This window comes from Salvelinus fontinalis, chromosome 40 (assembly GCF_029448725.1).
Source record: "Salvelinus fontinalis isolate EN_2023a chromosome 40, ASM2944872v1, whole genome shotgun sequence".
Lineage (NCBI taxonomy): Eukaryota > Metazoa > Chordata > Actinopteri > Salmoniformes > Salmonidae > Salvelinus > Salvelinus fontinalis.
Window position 1 is genome coordinate 19909268 of NC_074704.1, and position 21003 is coordinate 19930270.

The 21003-nt window shown below is 45.8% G+C and overlaps 1 protein-coding gene across 1 annotated transcript; it reads left to right on the forward strand.

Moving 5' to 3' along the window:
- The first annotated feature begins 5196 nt into the window (after window positions 1–5196).
- Window positions 5197–8614, forward strand: LOC129839596 (zona pellucida sperm-binding protein 3-like). The gene is made up of 8 exons (XM_055907136.1): window positions 5197–5661; window positions 5744–5859; window positions 5947–6050; window positions 7250–7427; window positions 7598–7715; window positions 7867–7952; window positions 8076–8257; window positions 8436–8614. The coding sequence occupies exons 1-8, from the start codon at window positions 5239–5241 to the stop codon at window positions 8612–8614; spliced, it is 1386 nt and encodes a 461-aa protein (XP_055763111.1). The 5' UTR covers window positions 5197–5238.
- The last annotated feature ends 12389 nt before the right edge of the window (window positions 8615–21003 follow it).

Below are 21003 nucleotides of genomic sequence, written 5' to 3' on the forward strand. Positions count from 1 at the left end.
TTAATAATCCATCCTCAGGTTGTTTTTAACATAAATAATCGATAATATTTCAACCGGACGGTAAACTATTCAATAACAGAGATAAAGAAAATGTCGAGCTACAACTTTTGCGCGCATGAACTAATGGACAGACTGTTCACACCCTGAGGAACCCATAGGAAAAGGAATCTGGTAGATATCGCTTTAAATGGACGAAAGGCAGGCAATGGAACAGTGATTTTTCTAAATAGAGTCACTTCCGGGTTGGATTTCCTCAGGTTTTTGCCTGCAAAATCAGTTCTGTTATACTCACAGACAATATTTTGACCGTTTTGGAAACTTTAGAGTGTTTTCTATCCTACTCTGTCAATTATATGCATATTCTAGCATCTGGACCTGAGAAATAGGCAGCTTACATTGGGAACGTTATTTTTCCAAACATAAAAATTCTACCCCCTAGCTTCAAGAGGTTAACTTTAAACCTATGTAAAATATGTTTTGTTTTCTGAATTTTTCTAATGAGTATTTCTATATTTGAATTTGGCGCCCAGCAGTTTCACTGGCTGTTGAAGAGGTGGGACGCTAACGTCTCACGTACCCAAGAGAGGTTAACCAGCATGGCTACCACAGCATTCTGCAGCAATAAGCCATCCCATCTGGTTTGCGCTCAGTGGGACTATCAGTTGTTTTTCAACAGGGCAATGACCCAACACACCTCCAGGCTGTGTAATGGCTATTTGACCAAGAAGGAGAGTGATGAAGTGCTGCATCAGATGACCTGTCCTCAACAATCACCCGACCTCAACCCAATTGAGATGGTTTGGGATGAGTTGGACCACAGAGTGAAGGAAAAGCAGCCAACAAATGCTCAGCATATGTGGGAACTCCTTCAAGACTTATTCAAGAAAAAGCATACAGGTGAAGCTGGTTGAGAGAATGCCAAGAGTGTGCAAAGGTGTCATCAAGGCAAAGGGTGGCTAGAATCTAAAATCTAAAATATTTATTGCTGACCAGCAGATGTCACTAATGTGCATTGTGAACAGACAATGAAGCACCGAGTAATTAACTGTTTTTCGGCCCAATTTGGTGAAAGCGCCGAAGCCTACAGAAAGATTCAGTTTCCCATCATTACAGATTGCTATAACATATGATGTGTAAGCTGATATGTAAAATACCTATCCAGGCGTTTTAAGATCTGCCACGTATCAGCGACGCCTGGGCAGAGGAACGCGGCCAACAGGAACGCATTCCTCTGATGGTATCAACAGAGATGGTCGGCTCGCTTCGAGTCCTTAGGAAACTATGCAGTATTTAGTTTTTTTATGTATTATTTCTTACCCCAGGAAGTCTTAAGTCTTATTCCATACAGCCGGGAAGAACTACTGGATATAAGAGCGACGCCAACTTACCAACATTACGACCAGGAATATGACTTTCCCGAAGCGGATCCTCTGTTTGGACCACCACCGAGGACAATGGATCTGATCCCAGAAGCTGACCCAAGACAACGGCGCCACAGAAAGGACAGACGGAGCGGCCTCCTGGTCAGGCTCCGTAAACGTGCACATCACCCACCGCTCCCGAGTATACTACCTGCCAATGTCCAGTGTCTTGACAACAAGGTAGACAAAATTCGAGAAAGGGTTTCCTTTCAGAAAGAGATCAGAGATTGTAACATTCTCTGTTTCACGGAAACATGGCTCTCTCGGGATATGTTGTCGGAATCGGTTCAGCCACCGGACTCCTCCATGCATCGCGCCGACAGAGATGAACATCTCTCTGGTAAGAAGAAGGGCGGGGGTGTATGCCTTATGATTAACGAGACATGGTGTGATCATAACATACAAGAACTCAAGTCCTTTTGTTCTCCTGACTTAGAATTCCTCACCATCAAATGCCGATTGCATTATCTACCAAGAGAATTGTCTTCGATCATAATCACAGTCGTGTATATTCCCCCCAAGCAGACACATCGACGGCCCTGAAAGAACTTCATTGGACTCTATGTAAACTGGAAACCACATATCCTGAGGCTGCATTTATTGTAGCCGGGGATTTTAACATGGCTAATCTGAAAACAATGCTCCCCAAGTTCTATCAGCATATCGGTTGTGCTACCAGGACTGGCAAAACCCTAGACCACTATTATTCTAACTTCCGCGACTCATATAAGGCCCTCCCACGCCCTCCCTTCGGAAAAGCTGACCACGACTCCATTTTGTTGCTCCCTGTCCATAGACAGAAACTCAAACAGGAAGGTCCCGCGCTCAGGTCTGTTCAACGCTGGTCCGACCAATCGGATTCCACGCTTCAATATTGTTTCGATCACGTGGACTGGGATATGTTCCGCATTGCGGCGAACAATAACATTGTTGAATACACTGATTCGGTGTGCGAGTTTATTAACAAGTGCATCGGTGATGTTGTACCCACAGCGTCTATTAAAACATTCCCCAACCAGAAACCGTGGATTGATGGCAGCATTTGCACAAAACTGAACGCGAACCACTGCTTTTAATCAGGGAAAGGTGTTACAATGCATGTGTATAGGTGGCAGGGAAGTCAAGCACAGGAGAATTAAACTTGGTCAAATGGAGTATTTTAATAAAACAAAACATTACTCCAAAACCATGAATACAAATGAAACAAATTGGGTACGAGGACCCGTCATGCGCTAAATACAAACAACACGACACTGAACATAAAACAATCTCTGACAAAGACATGATGGGAAACAGAGGGTTAAATACACAACAGGTAATGAATGGGATTGAAACCAGGTGTGTAGGAAGACAAGACAAAACCAATGGAAAATGAAAAAATGGATCAATGATGGCTAGAAGACCGGTGACGTCGACCGCTGAGCACCACCCGAACAAGGAGAGGCATCGACTTCGGTAGAAGTCGTGACACAAGGTGACCGGAAACATAACCGAAGAACAAACAGTGTATCTATTCCCTCCGCAAGGCAATCAAACAAGCTAAGCGTCAGTACAGAGACAAAGTGGAGTCGCAATTCAACGGCTCAGACACGAGAGGTTTGAGGCAGGGTCTACAGTCAATCACGGACTACAGAAGAAAAACCAGCCCCATCGCGGATCATGATGCCTTGCTCTCAGACAGACTAAACAACTTTTTTGCTCGTTTTGAGGATAATACAGTGTCACTGACACGACCCGCTACCAAAACCGGCCGGCTCTCCTTCACTATAGCTAACGTGAGTAAAACATTTAAACGTGTTAACCCTCGCAAGGCTGCAGGCCAAGACGGCATCCCCGGCCGCATCCTCAGAGTATGCGCAGACCAGCTGGCTGGTGTGTTTACAGACATATTCAATCAATCCTTATCCCAGTCTGCTGTCCCCACATGCTTCAGAGGGCCACCATTGTTCCTGTTCCCAAGAAAGCTAAGGTAACTGAGCAAAATGACTATCGCCCTGTAGCACTCACTTCCGTCATCATGAAGTGCTTTGAGAGACTAGTCAAGGACCATATCACCTCCACCCTACCTGACACCATAGACCCACTCCAATTTGCTTACCGCCCCAATAGGGCCAGAGACGACGCGATCGCCATCACACTGCACACTGCCTTAACCCATCTGGACAAGAGGAATACCTATGTAAAAATGCTGTTCATCGATTACAGCTCAGCATTTAACACCATAGTACCCTCCAAACTCGTCATTAAGCTCGAGACCCTGGTTCTCGACCCCGCCTTGTGCAACTGGTTCCCCTACTTCCTGACGGAACGCCCCCAGATGGTGAGGGTAGGTAACAACATCTCCACCCCGCTGATCCTCAACACTGAGTCCCCACAAGGGTGCGCTCTCAGCCCTCTCCTGTACTCCCTGTTCACCGATAACTGCGTGGCCATGCACACCTCCAACTCAATCATCAAGTTTGCAGACGACACTACAGTGGTAGGCTTGATTACCAACAATGACGAGACAGCCTACAGGGAGGAGGTGAGGGCACTCGGAATGTGGTGTCAGGAAAACCACTTCTCACTCAACGTCAACAAAAAAAAGAGATGATCGTGGACTTCGGGAAACAGCAGAGGGAGCAGCCCCCTATCTACATTGACGGGACAGTAGTGGAGAGGGTGGAGAGTTTTAAGTTCCTCGGCGTACACATTACGGACAAACTGAAATGGTCCACCCACACAGACAGCGTGGTGAAGAAGACGCAGCAGCGCCTCTTCAACTTCAGGAGGCTGAAGAAATTCGGCTTGTCACCAGAAACACTCACAAACTTTTACAAATGCACAATTGAGAGCATCCTGTCGGGCTGTATCACCGCCTGGTAAGGCAGCTGCTCCGCCCATAGCCGGAAGGCTCTCCAGAGGGTAGTGAGGTCTGCACAACGCATCACCGGGTGCAAACTACCTGCCCTCCAGGATCCGTACACCACCCGATGTCACAGGAAGGCCAAAAAGATCACCAAGGACAACAACCACCCGAGCCACTGCCTGTTCACCCCGTTATCATCCAGAAGGCGAGGTCAGTACAAGTGCATCAAAGCGGGGACCGAGAGACTGAAAAACAGCTTCTATCTCAAGGCCATCACTGTTAAACAGCCATCACTAACATTGAGTGGCTGCTGCCAACATACTGACTCAACTCCAGCCACATTAATAATGGACAAATTTATGTAATCAACTTATCACTAGCCACTTTATATATAATGTTCACACTACATTACTCATCTCATATGTATATACTGTACGCTATACCATCTACTGAATCTTGCCATCTTGATGTAATATATCACTAGCCACTTTAAACAATGCCACTTAATAATGTTTACATATCTTACATTACTCATATCATATTTATGTTATGTATTTTATACCATCTATTGCACCTTGCCTATGCTGCTTGGCCATCGTTCATCCTTATATTTATATGTACATATTCTCATTCACCCATTTGAGATTTGTGTGTATTAGTTGTAGTTGTTGGGGAACTGTTAGATTACTTGTTAGATATTATTGCACTGTCGAAACCAGAAGCACAAGCCTTTCGCTACACTCGCATTAACATCTGCTAACCATGTGTATGTGACAAATAAAATGTGATTTGATTTGAACATGCGTGCCAATTAAAGATCTTGACTAATCAGATGCAAGGCCCAATTAGGGTGTAATCCAGCCCAGGTGTGCAGTCTGGTTGGTTGTTAAAAGCTACCTCAGTTTTATCAATTGTAGCATAGCAGAGGCACGCTGTCCTCTAACCTACAGAGTCACATTAGTTGTTGGCATGGGACTCATGATGGCAAACATGCTCAGGTTGTTGTTCAAGCAACTGGTTTGGTTTTTACTTGTGGAAAACTTCTTAATCTCTCCTGCTTTGTCATATACTTATAGCACTGACACATGGCAACAACTTCCAAGGCGAACACCGCAATTTGACAATCGGCCACGCTTTAAACAGCCTCCACTCCAACAAACAGTTTCAAGGCCAGTTCGAGTAGAAACTGTCGCTGTGACGTGCCATTCAGACTACATGGAGATAGTCGTGAAGGCTGATTTGTTTAAACTCGGTAATCTAATCGACGTGGATGACCTGCGACTTGGAGTTGAACAGTACCACGACCAAGAGCACTGTAGGGCTACAGCTTCAGCAGCCAGAGATGAGTACAGAATATTTGCAGCACTTTCGGACTGTGGAACCAAGTACCTGGTAATATATTTATATAGATTTGTTTTCAGTAGTTGACTTTCTGAAGCCACCTTCTCTTAAATGCTACTTTGTGACTCCACAGATGAACGAAGACTCATTGATCTACACAAACCTCCTCAGATATACACCCAGAACCACACCAGATGGCATTATTCGAATGGCTGGTGCTGTAATCCCAATTGAGTGTCATTATGAAAGGTGAGTTAAGGCTATACTGTTATGACGATCATAGGAATTCTGCGTTGACCTATTGGTGTATTTACCGGTCTGTACTTTCTGTTTCAGGAAGTACAGTTTGAACAGCTCTCCTCTCCAGCCGACCTGGATCCCTTTCACCGCCACAGTGCCTGCTGAAGACACGCTGCAGTTCTCATTGAAGCTTATGACAAGTGGGTATATAAATCCTGGGCTGCATTTTGCAGGGTACAATTTTGTTGAACATTCAGATAATCAATCAAAAGGATTCAATGGCGCTCTCCCAGAAGCTTGGTAAAACCTGTGAATTGAATGTTCAGATACATTTTTTTTTTTTATATAGCCCTTTTTACATCAGCTGATATATGAAAGCGCTGTACAGAAACTCAGCCTAAAACCCCAAAAAACAAGCAATGTAGGTGTAGAAGCACGGTGGCTAGGAATAACTCCCTAGAAAGGCCAAAACCTAGAGAGCAACCAGGCTATGGGGGGTGGCCAGTCCTCTTCTGGCTGTGCCGGGTGGAGATTATAACAGAACATGGCCAAGACGTTCAAATGTTCATGCATGGTCAAATAATAATCACAGCAGTTGTCGAGGGTGCAACAGGTCAGGACTAAATGTCAGTTGGCTTTTCATAGCTGATCAGAGAGTATCTCTACTGCTCCTGCTGTCTCTAGAGAGTTGAAAACAGCAGGTCTGGGACAGGTAGCACGTCTGGAGAACAGGTCAGGGTTCCATAGCCGCAGGCAGATAAATGTACTATGTAGCACAAATGCCCCTCTGACATGCAAAATACGGAATCACATCAGACAACTGTTATTGGTGACACTTCTATCTGCAACGTTATACAGTTTGCCTACTAAAACATGGCCCTGTTAACAAACCCATTACTTGATGCTCAATAGTTGAGTGACTATTGACAATGTTCTGGCCGGGGTAGTTTTCATAGCGACTCGGTTCGTAACTTTAAAACGCATCGCTTGCAGTACGGTCTTTCATATCAGTGCTACATTTTCAAAAAAGATAAATTACTTCATGTTTATAGGGTTCCCACACGGACATAGTTCCATGTGACAGTGCTTGTTAATGGTTAACATTCAGAAGACAGGTGTACCTGTGCTAATTTGTTATCTGTGTATAAACGGAAGATTGACGCCACAAACGTGTTGTCACTGAAATACTGTCGGCTACAACTAAATGGTGCAGATGAAGTGTTGCACTTGTGAAGTGATATGAAAGAGGGCTTTGTTTCTTGAACTACACTGCAATAGACGCTTTAGCTACCAGGGCCACTTCACATCTAAACAGATGGTCCTTGGACTATAAGGTGTATTGTTAGGCTCCATTAGTTCATTATTGGATATCCTGTCTTTATTGCCATTTCCTTTCCAGGTGACTGGCTCTATGAGCGGGCTTCTGGAGTCTACTTCCTGGGTGATCCCATCAACATTGAGGCGTCTGTCAGGGTTGCTCACCACGCCGGGCTCAGGGTCTTTGTTAGCAGCTGCGTGGCCACACTGGACCCTGATAGCAACTCTGTCCCCAGATATGTCTTCATTGAGAGTGATGGGTAAGCAGGGGGGGAAAATGGCTTAGAACAACTATTCTCCGGCTGGCCCGTAGAGAACGATAGAATATGCCATTTTTTTAAAGTAGTCAACTGGTGCTTGGTTGCTTTGAGACTTAATTGGTTACTAAGGACGATGCACCAATATGTATTTTAATATTATCTCCCTCCAGGTGCTTGATGGATTCCCAGCTGCCTGGTTCCCGCTCTGGTTTCATGCGTAGAACCCAGGACAACAAGCTCGGGTTCCACATTGATGCCTTTAGGTTCTACCAGGAGGACAGGGCAGAGGTGAGGATGGTATTTAAAAAAAAAAAGAACAGATGTTGTGGAGGCCATTATGGGTACTGTAGTTAAATGGTTCTACAGTAACATAATTTACAGACATTATGTAGGCTACTGTGATTCTGAATCTTTGTTTTGCTTATCCTGTTTTTTACAGCTGTACGTCACCTGCCACCTTATGGCAGTCCCTGTCATGGCCCACGCAGAGCCTAGCAACAAGGCATGCTCCTTCATTGATGGCAGGTGGGATAAGTCACATTTCCTTAGCTACTGTTACTGGGCTGTGACCTATTCACTGGAATAACCATTGCTTTTTAAAAAAGGGGTGTGTTCTTGGTCCATGAGTAGAACTTTCATACATTTCAGATGGAGGTCTGCTGATGAGAATGATTTGCTATGTGGGCGTTGTCCAAGCCTGAGTAGACAGAAGGGGGTTGATCAAGCTCCAGCACAACATCCCCTCAGTCCAAGACTAGGTGGTAGCCAACTTGAACCTCGTGTCTACCACAACAAAGCCTCTGGTGACAATATGAGTATTGGGATGAAAGGCAAGAAAGGTGTATTTGACATCTTAATCCCTCTATTCCATCACCAACTTCTCAAAACACATTGCAGGGGTGGGACCTTCCCTCAATTTCCATCTCAACCATATTGGAGAAGACTAATTGAGTGTCTTGACTGAAAGTGTGCGGTTGCATGTGTTTAATTAATGTGTTGTCCTTTTAGTATGGGACCAGGATACTACATTGGGCCCTGTGATGGTCCTTCCAAGTAAACAGAAGAGTACACCTGTATCTCCACGGATGAGTGGAGGTTTCGATGTACCTGGCTTCCCTGCCTCAAAAGGGGACAGGAAGCCCGTATCACCTGGCAGTCGTTGGAGTGGCATGGACTACAAGAGGTAATTTGACTCTGACATGGTGTAATCTTATTCCTTATGTGGTGCACTACCTTTGAACAGGTAGTCTTGATAACCCAAAACTAGGCAACAGTAGTGACTAGGGTCTGGTTTCAATGACTGACTCGTTTGGCAACTTCTCCCAACAAATCACGAGGCAGACATAGCAGAACGTCATGATTTGAAACCAAATTTTGTAGGGAATACCTTTGCAGTGGATTTAGTGAAGGTAGTTGAGGCAAACTAGCCACTGGCATAATGCACTCTTTAAAAATAACTGATCTCCATCTTGCTAGCTACTCTTTTGTATGTATTCAAGCGGATAAGGTAGTGACATAGGCAGACTTAGTTTAGTTGCTCTGTGCCAAATTCGCATTCTAGTACGTACAGAAGTGTAAAGCCAGTTTATCATGTGTGGGAGGCAACCAGGATGTCTAGGCTATTGCCCAGACCACGATGCACTGGTCAAAAGTAGTGCACTCTATAGGTCATCGGTTGCCACTTCGGACACCTGTCTTTTCCTATCCCTATAGTCTAGCAATTCTGCCAACACTGGCTGTGTTAATCTATTACATTTAATTCCAGGACCTTATTTCGCCCAATCCCAAAATGCAGCTAGTCCCTTGGGTCTGAAGGTCGGACCCAACAACAAGCACGGTCTCGTTAGCTCTAGAACAAATGATGGCTTCATCAGGCAGAAAGAACTAATCGCCCAAAGCGTTGATGACAGTACGTTACTGTTTTGCATGTATGATAATTGCATGTAGGCTCTGTGCTAAATAGTCTGTTCTCAGAGCTGGAGGCCACTCCAGACCCTGAGTTGATTCCTACACCTGAGCCCAATGGAGACCTTGAGGTTACCACAGAGAAAGAGGGTCTGACTGAGGATCAGTATGAGATTGGAACCTATCGAAAGGGTATGTATGGAATGATGGTACTGCTATTTTAGAGGGGAAAAAACTGCACATGGCAAGCAGGTTAGCACTTATTGGGATGGCACTGCAGAATGTTCACTAGCTGGCACAGCCACAAAGTAATAAAATAGGATTTTTAAACATTATCCTCACTGCCAACCCTAATGCCTAACAATAAATTCAAACCAAAAAGCATACATAGTTACAATGTAGCCAATTTTGACTTTCCATCTGGCACATCTAGTGGAAATCGCTCAGTTCTGCCTCCATGACAATACCGTCTCAATAAATGTCAACCTGCACATGGCAATTGCCAGAATCACTTAAATATCTTCCTCTGACTTCAGAGCTTTTGATGTGGTTTCATAAAGAAGGGATGTGTTCCCAGTCCACTATCCAATTTCTAGAATTGGAAGGCGTTGTTGTGGTGGCCCATAACAGACTTTCTCCAAGCAGCAGCACACTCCAACTCACTGAGGTTGGTGCCGGTCCTGATGTCCCAGCACACAAGGAGGATGACACTACAACAAAGTGACATAAGCACCACATCTGCTCCTGGCGAACTCAACCAGTGAAGGGACTACCACAACACAGATGATATCTCAAGATATGCCTGTTAATCTCTTTGAAAAATAAATGATATAATGCTACTTCGACTGACTTTCTGTTTTCACCATTATGCACTACATGCTAGAGTAATCTGAAATATTGCCTTCATTTGTTAAAGTGAGTGCCTGTTGCGGCCAACTGACATTTCCTATCTTAGTCTTTGGTCTGTATTGGTGTTTGCGTAAGCCAGACATCACATCCTGGATTAATGTGACTCTGTCCCAAGGTTTCTGATTGAGCATGTAAGCTATTGGGCTTGCAATGTGAACTCTGGCTATAAAGGGTCTGAGGAATGGGTGGACTGCACAGGAGGTTGGTGGCCCCTTAATTGGCGAGACCGAGCTTGTGGTAACTGCAGTGGAATGGTATCAAAGCCATGGTTTGCCATTTGCGTCGTTCTTCCCTCAACCTCCACTGGCGGACTGGAACCAGAAATCGGCACTGGCATTTCTAACTGGTCCTTTTCCTTAAACCGCCCCTTTGTTTTTTGGGAGACTTCATTTATTATCCAGAAGGATCGTTTAGTGGTGTACGCCTAGCCTCGAAGTCAATGGGAAGGCTTTGGTCAAGTGCTAAGGCGAACACCGCCAGGAAATCTCATTAGGATAAAGACCTCCTCCATTCCTGCCATTATTGAAAGAGATAGTGATACCTCACATTCCTCACATGATCATAATCTTGATGTGATTGTCCTGACTGAAACATGGCTTAAGCCTGATGAATTTACTGTGTTAAATGAGGCCTCTCCTCTTGGTTACACTAGTGACCATATCCCCCGTGCATCCCGCAAAGGCGGAGGTGTTGCTAACATTTACGATAGCAAATTTCAATTTACAAAAGAAAATGCCGTTTGCGCTTCTAGTCATGACATATATGCAGCCTACTCGATCACTTTTTATAGCTACTGTTTACAGGCCTCCTGGGCCATATACAGCGTTTCTCTGATTTCCCTGAATTCCTATCGGACCTTGTAGTCATAGCAGATCATATTCTAATTTTTGGTGATTTTAATATTCATATGGAATAGTCCACAGACCCACTCCAAAAGGCTTTCGGAGCCATCATCGACTCAGTGGGTTTTGTCCAACATGTCTCTGGACCTACTCACTGCCACAGTCAAACTCTGGACCTAGTTCTGTCCCATGGAATAAATGTTGTAGATCTTAATGTTTTTCCTCATCCTGAACTATTGGACCACCATTTTATTACCTTTGCAATCGCAACATCTGCTCAGACCCCAACCAAGGAGCATCAAAAGTCATGCTATAAATTCCCAGACAACACAAATTCCTTGACGCCCTTCCAAACTCCTACCTACCCAAGGACGTCAGAGGACAAAAATCAGTTAACCACCTAACTGAGGAACTCAATATAACCTTGCGCAATACCCTAGATGCAGTTGCACCCCTAAAAACGAAAAACATTTGTCATAAGAAACTAGCTCTCTGGTATACAGAAAATACCCGAGCTCTGAAGCAAGCTTCCAGAAAATTGGAACGGGAATGGCGCCACACCAAACTGGAAGTCTTCCGACTAGCTTGGAAAGACAGTACTGTGCAGTATCGAAGAGCCCTCACTGCTGCCCGATCATCCTACTTTTCCAACTTAATTGAGGAAAATAAGAACAATCCAAAATGTATTTTTGATACTGTTGCAAAGCTAACTAAAAAGCAGCATTCCCCAAGAGAGGATGGCTTTCACTTCAGCAGTAATAAATTCATGAACTTCTTTGAGGAAAAGATCATGATCATTAGAAAGCAAATTACGGACTCCTCTTTAAATTTGCGTATTCCTCCACGGCTTAGCTGTCCTGGATCTGCACAGCTCTGCCAGGGCCTGGGATTGGGAGAGACACTTAAGTATTTTAGTACTATCTCTTGACACAATGATGAAAATAATCATGGCCTCTAAACCTTCAAGCTGCATACTGGATCCTATTCCAACTAAACTACTGAAAGAGCTGCTTCATGTGCTTGGCCCTCCTATGTTGAACATAATAAACGGCTCTCTATCCACCGGATGTGTACCAAACTCACTAAAAGTGGCAGTAATAAAGCCTCTCTTGAAAAAGCCAAACCTTGACCCGGAAAATATAAAAAACTATCGGCCTATATCGAATCTTCCATTCCTCTCAAAAAATTTTGAAAAAGCTGTTGCGCAGCAACTCACTGCCTTCCTGAAGACAAACAATGTATACGAAATGCTTCAGTCTGGTTTTAGACCCCATCATAGCACTGAGACTTCACTTGTGAAGGTGGTAAATGACCTTTTAATGGCGTCAGACCGAGGCTCTGCATCTGTCCTCGTGCTACTAGACCTTAGTGCTGCCTTTGACACCATCGATCACCACATTCTTTTGGAGAGACTGGAAACCCAAATTGGCCTACATGGACAAGTTCTGGCCTGGTTTAGATCTTATCTGTTGGAAAGATATGTTTGTCTCTGTGAATGGTTTGTCCTCTGACAAATCAACTGTACATTTCGGTGTTCCTCAAGGTTCCGTTTTAGGACCACTATTGATTTAACTATATATTTTACCTCTTGGGGATGTTATTCGAAAACATAATGTTAACTTTCACTGCTATGCAGATGACACACAGCTGTACATTTCAATGAAACATGGTGAAGCCCCAAAATTGCCCTCGCTAGAAGCCTGTGTTTCAGACATAAGGAAGTGGATGGCTGAAACTTTCTACTTTTAAACTCGGACAAAACAGAGATGCTTGTTCTAGGTCCCAAGAAACAGAGATCTTCTGTTAAATCTGACAATTAATCTTGATGGTTGTAAAGTCGTCTCAAATAAAACTGTGAAGGACCTCGGCGTTACTCTTGACCCTGATCTCTCTTTTGACGAACATACACTGCTCAAAAAAATAAAGGGAACACTTAAACAACACAATGTAACTCCAAGTCAATCACACTTCTGTGAAATCAAACTGTCCACTTAGGAAGCAACACTGATTGACAATAAATTTCACATGCTGTTGTGCAAATGGAATAGACAAAAGGTGGAAATTATAGGCAATTAGCAAGACACCCCCCAAAACAGGAGTGATTCTGCAGGTGGTGACCACAGACCACTTCTCAGTTCCTATGCTTCCTGGCTGATGTTTTGGTCACTTTTGAATGCTGGCGGTGCTCTCACTCTAGTGGTAGCATGAGACGGAGTCTACAACCCACACAAGTGGCTCAGGTAGTGCAGTTCATCCAGGATGGCACATCAATGCGAACTGTGGCAAAAAGGTTTGCTGTGTCTGTCAGCGTAGTGTCCAGAGCATGTAGGCGCTACCAGGAGACAGGCCAGTACATCAGGAGACGTGGAGGAGGCCGTAGGAGGGCAACAACCCAGCAGCAGGACCGCTACCTCCGCCTTTGTGCAAGGAGGTGCACTGCCAGCGCCCTGCAAAATGACCTCCAGCAGGCCACAAATGTGCATGTGTCTGCTCAAACGGTCAGAAACAGACTCCATGAGGGTGGTATGAGGGCCCGACGTCCACAGGTGGGGGTTGTGCTTACAGCCCAACACCGTGCAGGACGTTTGGCATTTGCCAGAGAACACCAAGATTGGCAAATTCGCCACTGGCGCCCTGTGCTCTTCACAGATGAAAGCAGGTTTACACTGAGCACATGTGACAGACGTGACAGAGTCTGGAGACGCCGTGGAGAACGTTTTGCTGCCTGCAACATCCTCCAGCATGACCGGTTTGGCGATGGGTCAGTCATGGTGTGGGGTGGCATTTCTTTGTGGGGCCGCACAGCCCTCCATGTGCTCGCCAGAGGTAGCCTGACTGCCATTAGGTACCGAGATGAGATCCTCAGACCCCTTGTGAGACCATATGCTGACACATGCACATTCAAATCAAATCAAATCAAATTTTATTAGTCACATACACATGGTTAGCAGATGTTAATGCGAGTGTAGCGAAATGCTTGTGCTTCTAGTTCCGACAATGCAGTAATAACAACAAGTAATCTAACCTAACAATTCCACAACTACTACCTTATACACGCAAGTGTAAAGGGATAAAGAATATGTACATAAAGATATATGAATGAGTGATGGTACAGAACGGCATAGGCTAGATGCAGTAGATGGTATAGAGTACGGTATAGACATATGAGATGAGTACTGTAGGGTATGTAAACATAAAGTGGCATAGTTTAAAGTGGCTAGTGGTACATGTATTACATAAAGATGGCAAGATGCAGTAAGATGATATAGAGTACAGTATATACATATACATATGAGATGGGTAATGTAGGGTATGTAAACATTATATTAAGTGGCATTGTTTAAAGTGGCTAGTGGTACATTTTTACATAATTTCCATCAATTCCCATTTTTAAAGTGGCTGGAGTTGAGTCAGTATGTTGGCAGCGGCCGCTAAATGTTAGTGGTGGCTGTTTAACAGTCTGATGGCCTTGAGATAGAAGCTGTTTTTCAGTCTCTCGGTCCCCGCTTTGATGCACCTGTACTGACCTCGCCTTCTGGATGATAGCGGGGTGAACAGGCAGTGGCTTGGGTGGTTGTTGTCCTTGATGCTCTTTTTGGCCTTCCTGTGACATCGGGTGGTGTAGGTGTCCTGGAGGGCAGGTAGTTTGCCCCCGGTGATGTGTTCTGCAAACCTCACTACCCTCTGGAGAGCCTTACGGTTGTGGGCGGAGCAGTTGCCATACCAGGCGGTGATACAGCCCGACAGGATGCTCTCGATTGTGCATCTGTAGAAGTTTGTGAGTGCTTTTGGTGACAAGCCGAATTTCTTCAGCCTCCTGAGGTTGAAGAGGCGCTGCTGCGCCTTCTTCACAACGCTGTCTGTGTGGGTGGACCAATTCAGTTTGTCCGTGATGTGTACACCGAGGAACTTAAAACTTTCCACCTTCTCCACTACTGACCCGTCGATGTGGAGAGGGGGGTGCTCCCTCTGCTGTTTCCTGAAGTCCACAATCATCTCCTTTGTTTTGTTGACGTTGAGTGTGAGGTTATTTTCCTGACACCACACTCCGAGGGCCCTCACCTCCTCCCTGTAGGCCGTCTCGTCGTTGTTGGTAATCAAGCCTACCACTGTAGTGTCATCCGCAAACTTGATGATTGAGTTGGAGGCGTGCATGGCCACGTAGTCGTGGGTGAACAGGGAGTACAGGAGAGGGCTCAGAACGCACCCTTGTGGGGCCCCAGTGTTGAGGATCAGCGGGGTGGAGATGTTGTTACCTACCCTCACCACCTGGGGGAGGCCCGTCAGGAAGTCCAGGACCCAGTTGCACAGGGCGGGGTCGAGACCCAGACCCGAATTTGGAGGGTACTATGGTGTTAAATGCTGAGCTGTAGTCGATGAACAGCATTCTCACATAGGTATTCCTCTTGTCCAGATGGGTTGGGGCAGTGTGCAGTGTGGTTGCGATTGCGTCGTCTGTGGACCTATTGGGTCGGTAAGCAAATTGGAGTGGGTCTAGGGTGTCCGGTAGGGTGGAGGTGATATGGTCCTTGACTAGTCTCTCAAAGCACTTCATGATGACGGAAGTGAGTGCTACGGGGCGGTAGTCGTTTAGCTCAGTTACCTTAGCTTTCTTGGGAACAGGAACAATGGTGGCCCTCTTGAAGCATGTGGGAACAGCAGACTGGGATAAGGATTGATTGAATATGTCCGTAAACACACCAGCCAGCTGGTCTGCGCATGCTCTGAGGACGCGGCTGGGAATGCCGTCTGGGCCCGCAGCCTTGCGAGGGTTAACACGTTTAAATGTTTTACTCACCTCGGCTGCAGTGAAGGAGAGCCCGCAGGTTTTGGTAGCGGGCCGTGTCAGTGGCACTGTATTGTCCTCAAAGCGGGCAAAAAAGTTATTTAGTGTCACGACTTCTACCGAAGTCGTTGCCTCTCCTTGTCCGGGCGGTGTTCGGCGGTCGACTTCACCGGTCTTCTAGCCATCATCGATCCACTTTTCATTTTCCATTGGTTTTGTCTTGTCTTCCCACACACCTGTTGTCAATCCCATTCATTACCTGTTGTGTATTTAACCCTCTGTTTCCCTTCATGTGTTTGTCAGAGATTGTTCGTTGTCAAGTGTTGTGTTGATTGTGTATAGGTGTGCGAAGGGTCTTCGTACCCAGATTTGTTTTATGTTTTTTCCGTGAGTGTTATGGAGCAGATTACTGGGACTTTAATTAAAGTACTCCATTCTACACTCTATTTGACTCTCCTGCGCCTGACTTCCTCTGCCACTTATACACGCCATTGTGACATTTAGCCTGTCTGGGAGCAAGACATCCTGGTCCGCGACGGGGCTGGTTTTCTTTTTGTAATCCGTGATAGACTGTAGACCCTGCCACATACCTCTTGTGTCTGAGCTGTTGAATTGCGACTCTAGTTTGTCTCTGTACTGGGACTTAGCCTGTTTGATAGCCTTGCGGAGAGAATAGCTACAATGTGTGTATTCGGTCATGTTTCCGGTCACCTTGCCCTGGTTAAAAGCAGTGGTTCGCGCTTTCAGTTTCACGCGAATGCTGCCGTCAATCCACGGTTTCTGGTTTGGGAATGTTTTAATCGTTGCTGTGGGTACGACATTGTCAATGCACTTCCTAATGAACTCGCTCACCGAATCAGCATATTCTTCAATGTTGTTGTTGGACGCAATGCGGAACATATTCCAATCCGCGTGATCGAAGCAGTCTTGAAGCGTGGAATCAGATTGGTCGGACCAGCGTTGAACAGACCTGAGCGCGGGAGCTTGTTGTTTTAGTTTCTGTTTGTAGGCTGGAATCAACAAAATGGAGTCGTGGTCAGCTTTTCCGAAAGGAGGGCGGGGGAGGGGCTTATATTCGTCGCGGAAGTTAGTATAACAATGATCCAGGGTTTTACCAGCCCTGGTAGCACAATCGATATGCTGATAGAATTTAGGGAGTTTTGTTTTTAGATTAGCCTTGTTAAAATCCCCAGCTACGATGAATGCAGCCTCAGGGTGTGTGGTTTCCAGTTTACAAAGAGTCAGATAGAGTTCGTTCAGGGCCATCGATGTGTCTGCTTGGGGGGGAATATATACGGCTGTGATTATGATCGAAGAGAATTCCCTTGGTAGATAATGCGGTCGACATTTGATTGTGAGGAGTTCTAGATCAGGTGAACAGAATGACTTGAGTTCCTGTGTGTTGTTATGATGATCACACCACGTCTCGTTAATCATAAGGCATACCCCCCCGCCCCTCTTCTTACCAGAAAGATGTTTGTTTCTGTCGGCGCGATGCGTGAAGAAACCAGCTGGCTGCACCGACTCCGTTAGCGTCTCTTGAGTTAGCCATGTTTCCGTGAAGCAGAGCACGTTGCAATCCCTGATGTCTCTCTGGAATGTTACCCGTGCTCGGATTTCATCAACCTTATTGTCAAGAGACTGGACATTGGCAAGTAGTATGCTAGGGAGTGGAGGGCGATGTGCCCGTCTCCGAAGCCTGACCAGGAGACCGCTACGTTTGCCCCTTTTACGGCGTCGCGTAGGGTCGCCGGCTGGGATCAGATCCATTGTATTGGGTGGAAGGCAAAACACTGGATCCGTTTCGGGAAAGTCATATTCCTGGTAGGAACGATGGTTAGTTGACGTTAATCGTATATTCAGTAGTTCCTCCCGACTGTATGTAATGAAACCTAAGATCACCTGGGGTACCAATGTAAGAAATAACACATAAAAAAACAAAATACTGCATATTTTCCAAGGAACGCGAAGCGAGGCGGCCATCTCGGTCGGCGCCGGAATTTGTGGCCTGCTGGAGGTCATTTTGCAGGGCTCTGGCAGTGCACCTCCTTGCACTAAGGCGGAGGTACCGGTCCTGCTGCTGGGTTATTGCCCTCCTACGGCCTCCTCCACGTCTCCTGATGTACTGGCCTGTCTCCTGGTAGGGCCTCCATGCTCCGGACACTACGCTGACAGACACAGCAAACCTTTTTGCCACAGTTCGCATTGATGTGCCATCTTGGATGAACTGCACTACCTGAGCCACTTGTGTGGGTTGTAGACTCCGTCTCATGCTACCACTAGAGTGAGAGCACCGCCAGCATTCAAAAGTGACCAAAATATCAGCCAGGAAGCATAGGAACTGAGAAGTGGTCTGTGGTCACCACCTGCAGAATCACTCCTGTTTTGGGGGGTGTCTTGCTAATTGCCTATAATTTCCACCTTTTGTCTATTCCATTTGCACAACAGCATGTGAAATTTATTGTCAATCAGTGTTGCTTCCTAAGTGGACAGTTTGATTTCATAGAAGTGTGATTGACTTGGAGTTACATTGTGTTGTTTAAGTGTTCCCTTTATTTTTTTGAGCAGTGTATCAAGACTGTTTCAAGGACAGCTTTTTTTCCATTTACGTAACATTGCAAAAATCAGAAATTTTCTGTCCAAAAATGATGCAGAAAAATTAATCCATGCATTTGTTACTTCTAGGTTAGACTACTGCAATGCTCTACTTTCCGGCTACCCGGATAAAGCACTAAATAAACTTCAGTTAGTGCTAAATACGGCTGCTAGAATCCTGACTAGAACCAAGAAATTTGATCATATTACTCCAGTGCTAGCTTCCCTACACTGGCTTCCTGTCAAGGTAAGGGCTGATTTCAAAGTTTTACTGTTAACCTATAAAGCGTTACATGGGCTTGCTCCTACCTATCTTTCCGAGTTGGTCCTGCCGTACATACCTACACGTACGCTACGATCACAAGACGCAGGCCTCCTAATTGTCCCTAGAATTTCTAAGCAAACAGCTGGAGGCAGGGCTTTCTCCTATAGATCTTAATTTTTATGTAACGGTCTGCCTACCCATGTGAGAGACGCAGACTCGGTCTCAACCTTTAAGTCTTTACTGAAGACTTATCTCTTCAGTAGGTCATATGATTGAGTGTAGTCTGGCCCAGGAGTGTGAAGGTGAACGGAAAGGCTCTGGAGCAACGAACCGCCCTTGCTGTCTCTGCCTGGCCGGTTCCCCTCTCTCCACTGGGATTCTCTGCCTCTAACCCTATTACAGGGGCTGAGTCACTGGCTTACTGGTGCTCTTTCATGCCGTCCCTAGGAGAGGTGCGTCACTTGAGTGGGTTGAGTTACTGACGTGATCTTCCTGTCTGGGTTGGCGCCCCCCCTTGGTTTGTGCTGTGGTGGAGATCTTTGTGGGCTATACTCGGCCTTGTCTCAGGATTGTAAGTTGGTGGTTGAAGATATCCCTCTAGTGGTGCGGGGGCTGTGCTTTGGCAAAGTGGGTAGGGTTATATCCTTGTTGTTTGGCCCTGTCCGGGGGTATCATCGGATGGGGCCACAGTGTCTCCTGACCCCTCCTGTCTCATCCTCCAGTATTTATGGTGCAGTAGTTTGTGTCGGGGGGCTAGGGTCAGTTGATTATATCTGGAGTACTTCTCCTGTCTTATCCAGTGTCCTGTGTGAATTTAAGTATGCTCTCTCTAATTCTCTCCTTCTCTCTTTCTTTCTCTCTCTCGGAGAACCTGAGCCCTAGGACCATACGTCAGGACTACCGGGCATGATGACTCCTTGCTGTCCCCAGTCCACCTGGCCTTGCTGCTGTTCCAGTTTCAACTGTTCTGCCTGCGGATATGGACCCCCTACCTGTCCCAGACCTGCTGCTTTCAACTCTTAATGATCGGCTATGAAAAGCCAACTGAGATTTATTCCTGATTATTATTTGACCATGCTTGTCATTTATGAATATTTTGAAAATCTTGGCTCTCTCTAATTCTCTCCTTCTCTCTTTCTTTCTCTCTCCCGGAGGACCTGAGCCCTAGGCCCATACGTCAGGACTACCGGGCATGATGACTCCTTGCTGTCCCCAGTCCACCTGGCCTTGCTGCTATTCCAGTTTCAACTGTTCTACCTGCGGTTATGGAACCCCTACCTGTCCCAGACCTGCTGTTTTCAACTCTTAATGATCGTCAATGAAAAGCCAACTGACATTTATTCCTGATTATTATTTGACCATGCTTGTCACTTATGAACATTTTCAACATCTTGGCCATGTTCTGTTATAATCTCCACCCGGCACAGCCAGAAGAGGACTGGCCACCCCTCATAGCCTGGTTCCTCTCTAGGTTTCTTCCTAGGTTTTGGCCTTTCTAGGGAGTTTTTCCTAGCCACCGTGCTTCTACACCTGCATTGCTTGCTGTTTGGGGTTTTAGGCTGGGTTTCTGTACAGCACTTCGAGATATCAGCTGATGTACGAAGGGCTATATAAAATAAACTTGATTTGATTTGATCCTGTCGGGCTGTATCACCGCCTGGTACGGCAGCTGCTCCGCCCATAGCCGGAAGGCTCTCCAGAGGGTAGTGAGGTCTGCACAACGCATCACCGGGTGCAAACTACCTGCCCTCCAGGACCCATACACCACCCAATGTCACAGGAAGGCCAAAAAGAGCATCAAGGACAACAACCACCCGAGCCACTGCCTGTTCACCCTGCTATCATCCAGAAGGCGAGGTCAGTACAGGTGCATCAAAGCGGGGACCGAGAGACTGAAAAACAGCTTCTATCACAAGGCCATCAGACTGTTAAACAGCCATCACTAACATTGAGTGGCTGCTGCCAACATACTGACTCAACTCCAGCCACTTTAATAATGGACAAATGTATGTAAACAACTTATCACTAGCCACTTTATATATAATGTTCACACTACATTACTCATCTCATATGTATATACTGTACGCTATACCATCTACTGCATCTTGCCATCTTGATGTAATGTATCACTAGCCACTTTAAAACAATGCCACTTCATACAATGTTTTCATACCCTACATTACTCATCTCATATGTATATACTGTACTCTATACCATCTACTGCATCTTGTCATCTTGATGTAATGTATCACTAGCTACTTTAAACAATGCCAC

What these genes read in the sequence shown, in the direction of transcription:
- LOC129839596 (XM_055907136.1), top strand. Translation starts at nt 5,239, where the DNA reads ATGGGACTCATGATGGCAAACATGCTCAGGTTGTTGTTCAAGCAACTG. An exon ending in ACTGTGGAACCAAGTACCTG is followed by an intron (nt 5,662 to 5,743) that starts GTAATATATTTA and finishes GTGACTCCACAG; the next exon opens with ATGAACGAAGACTCATTGAT. An exon ending in TGCTCCTTCATTGATGGCAG is followed by an intron (nt 7,953 to 8,075) that starts GTGGGATAAGTC and finishes CATACATTTCAG; the next exon opens with ATGGAGGTCTGCTGATGAGA.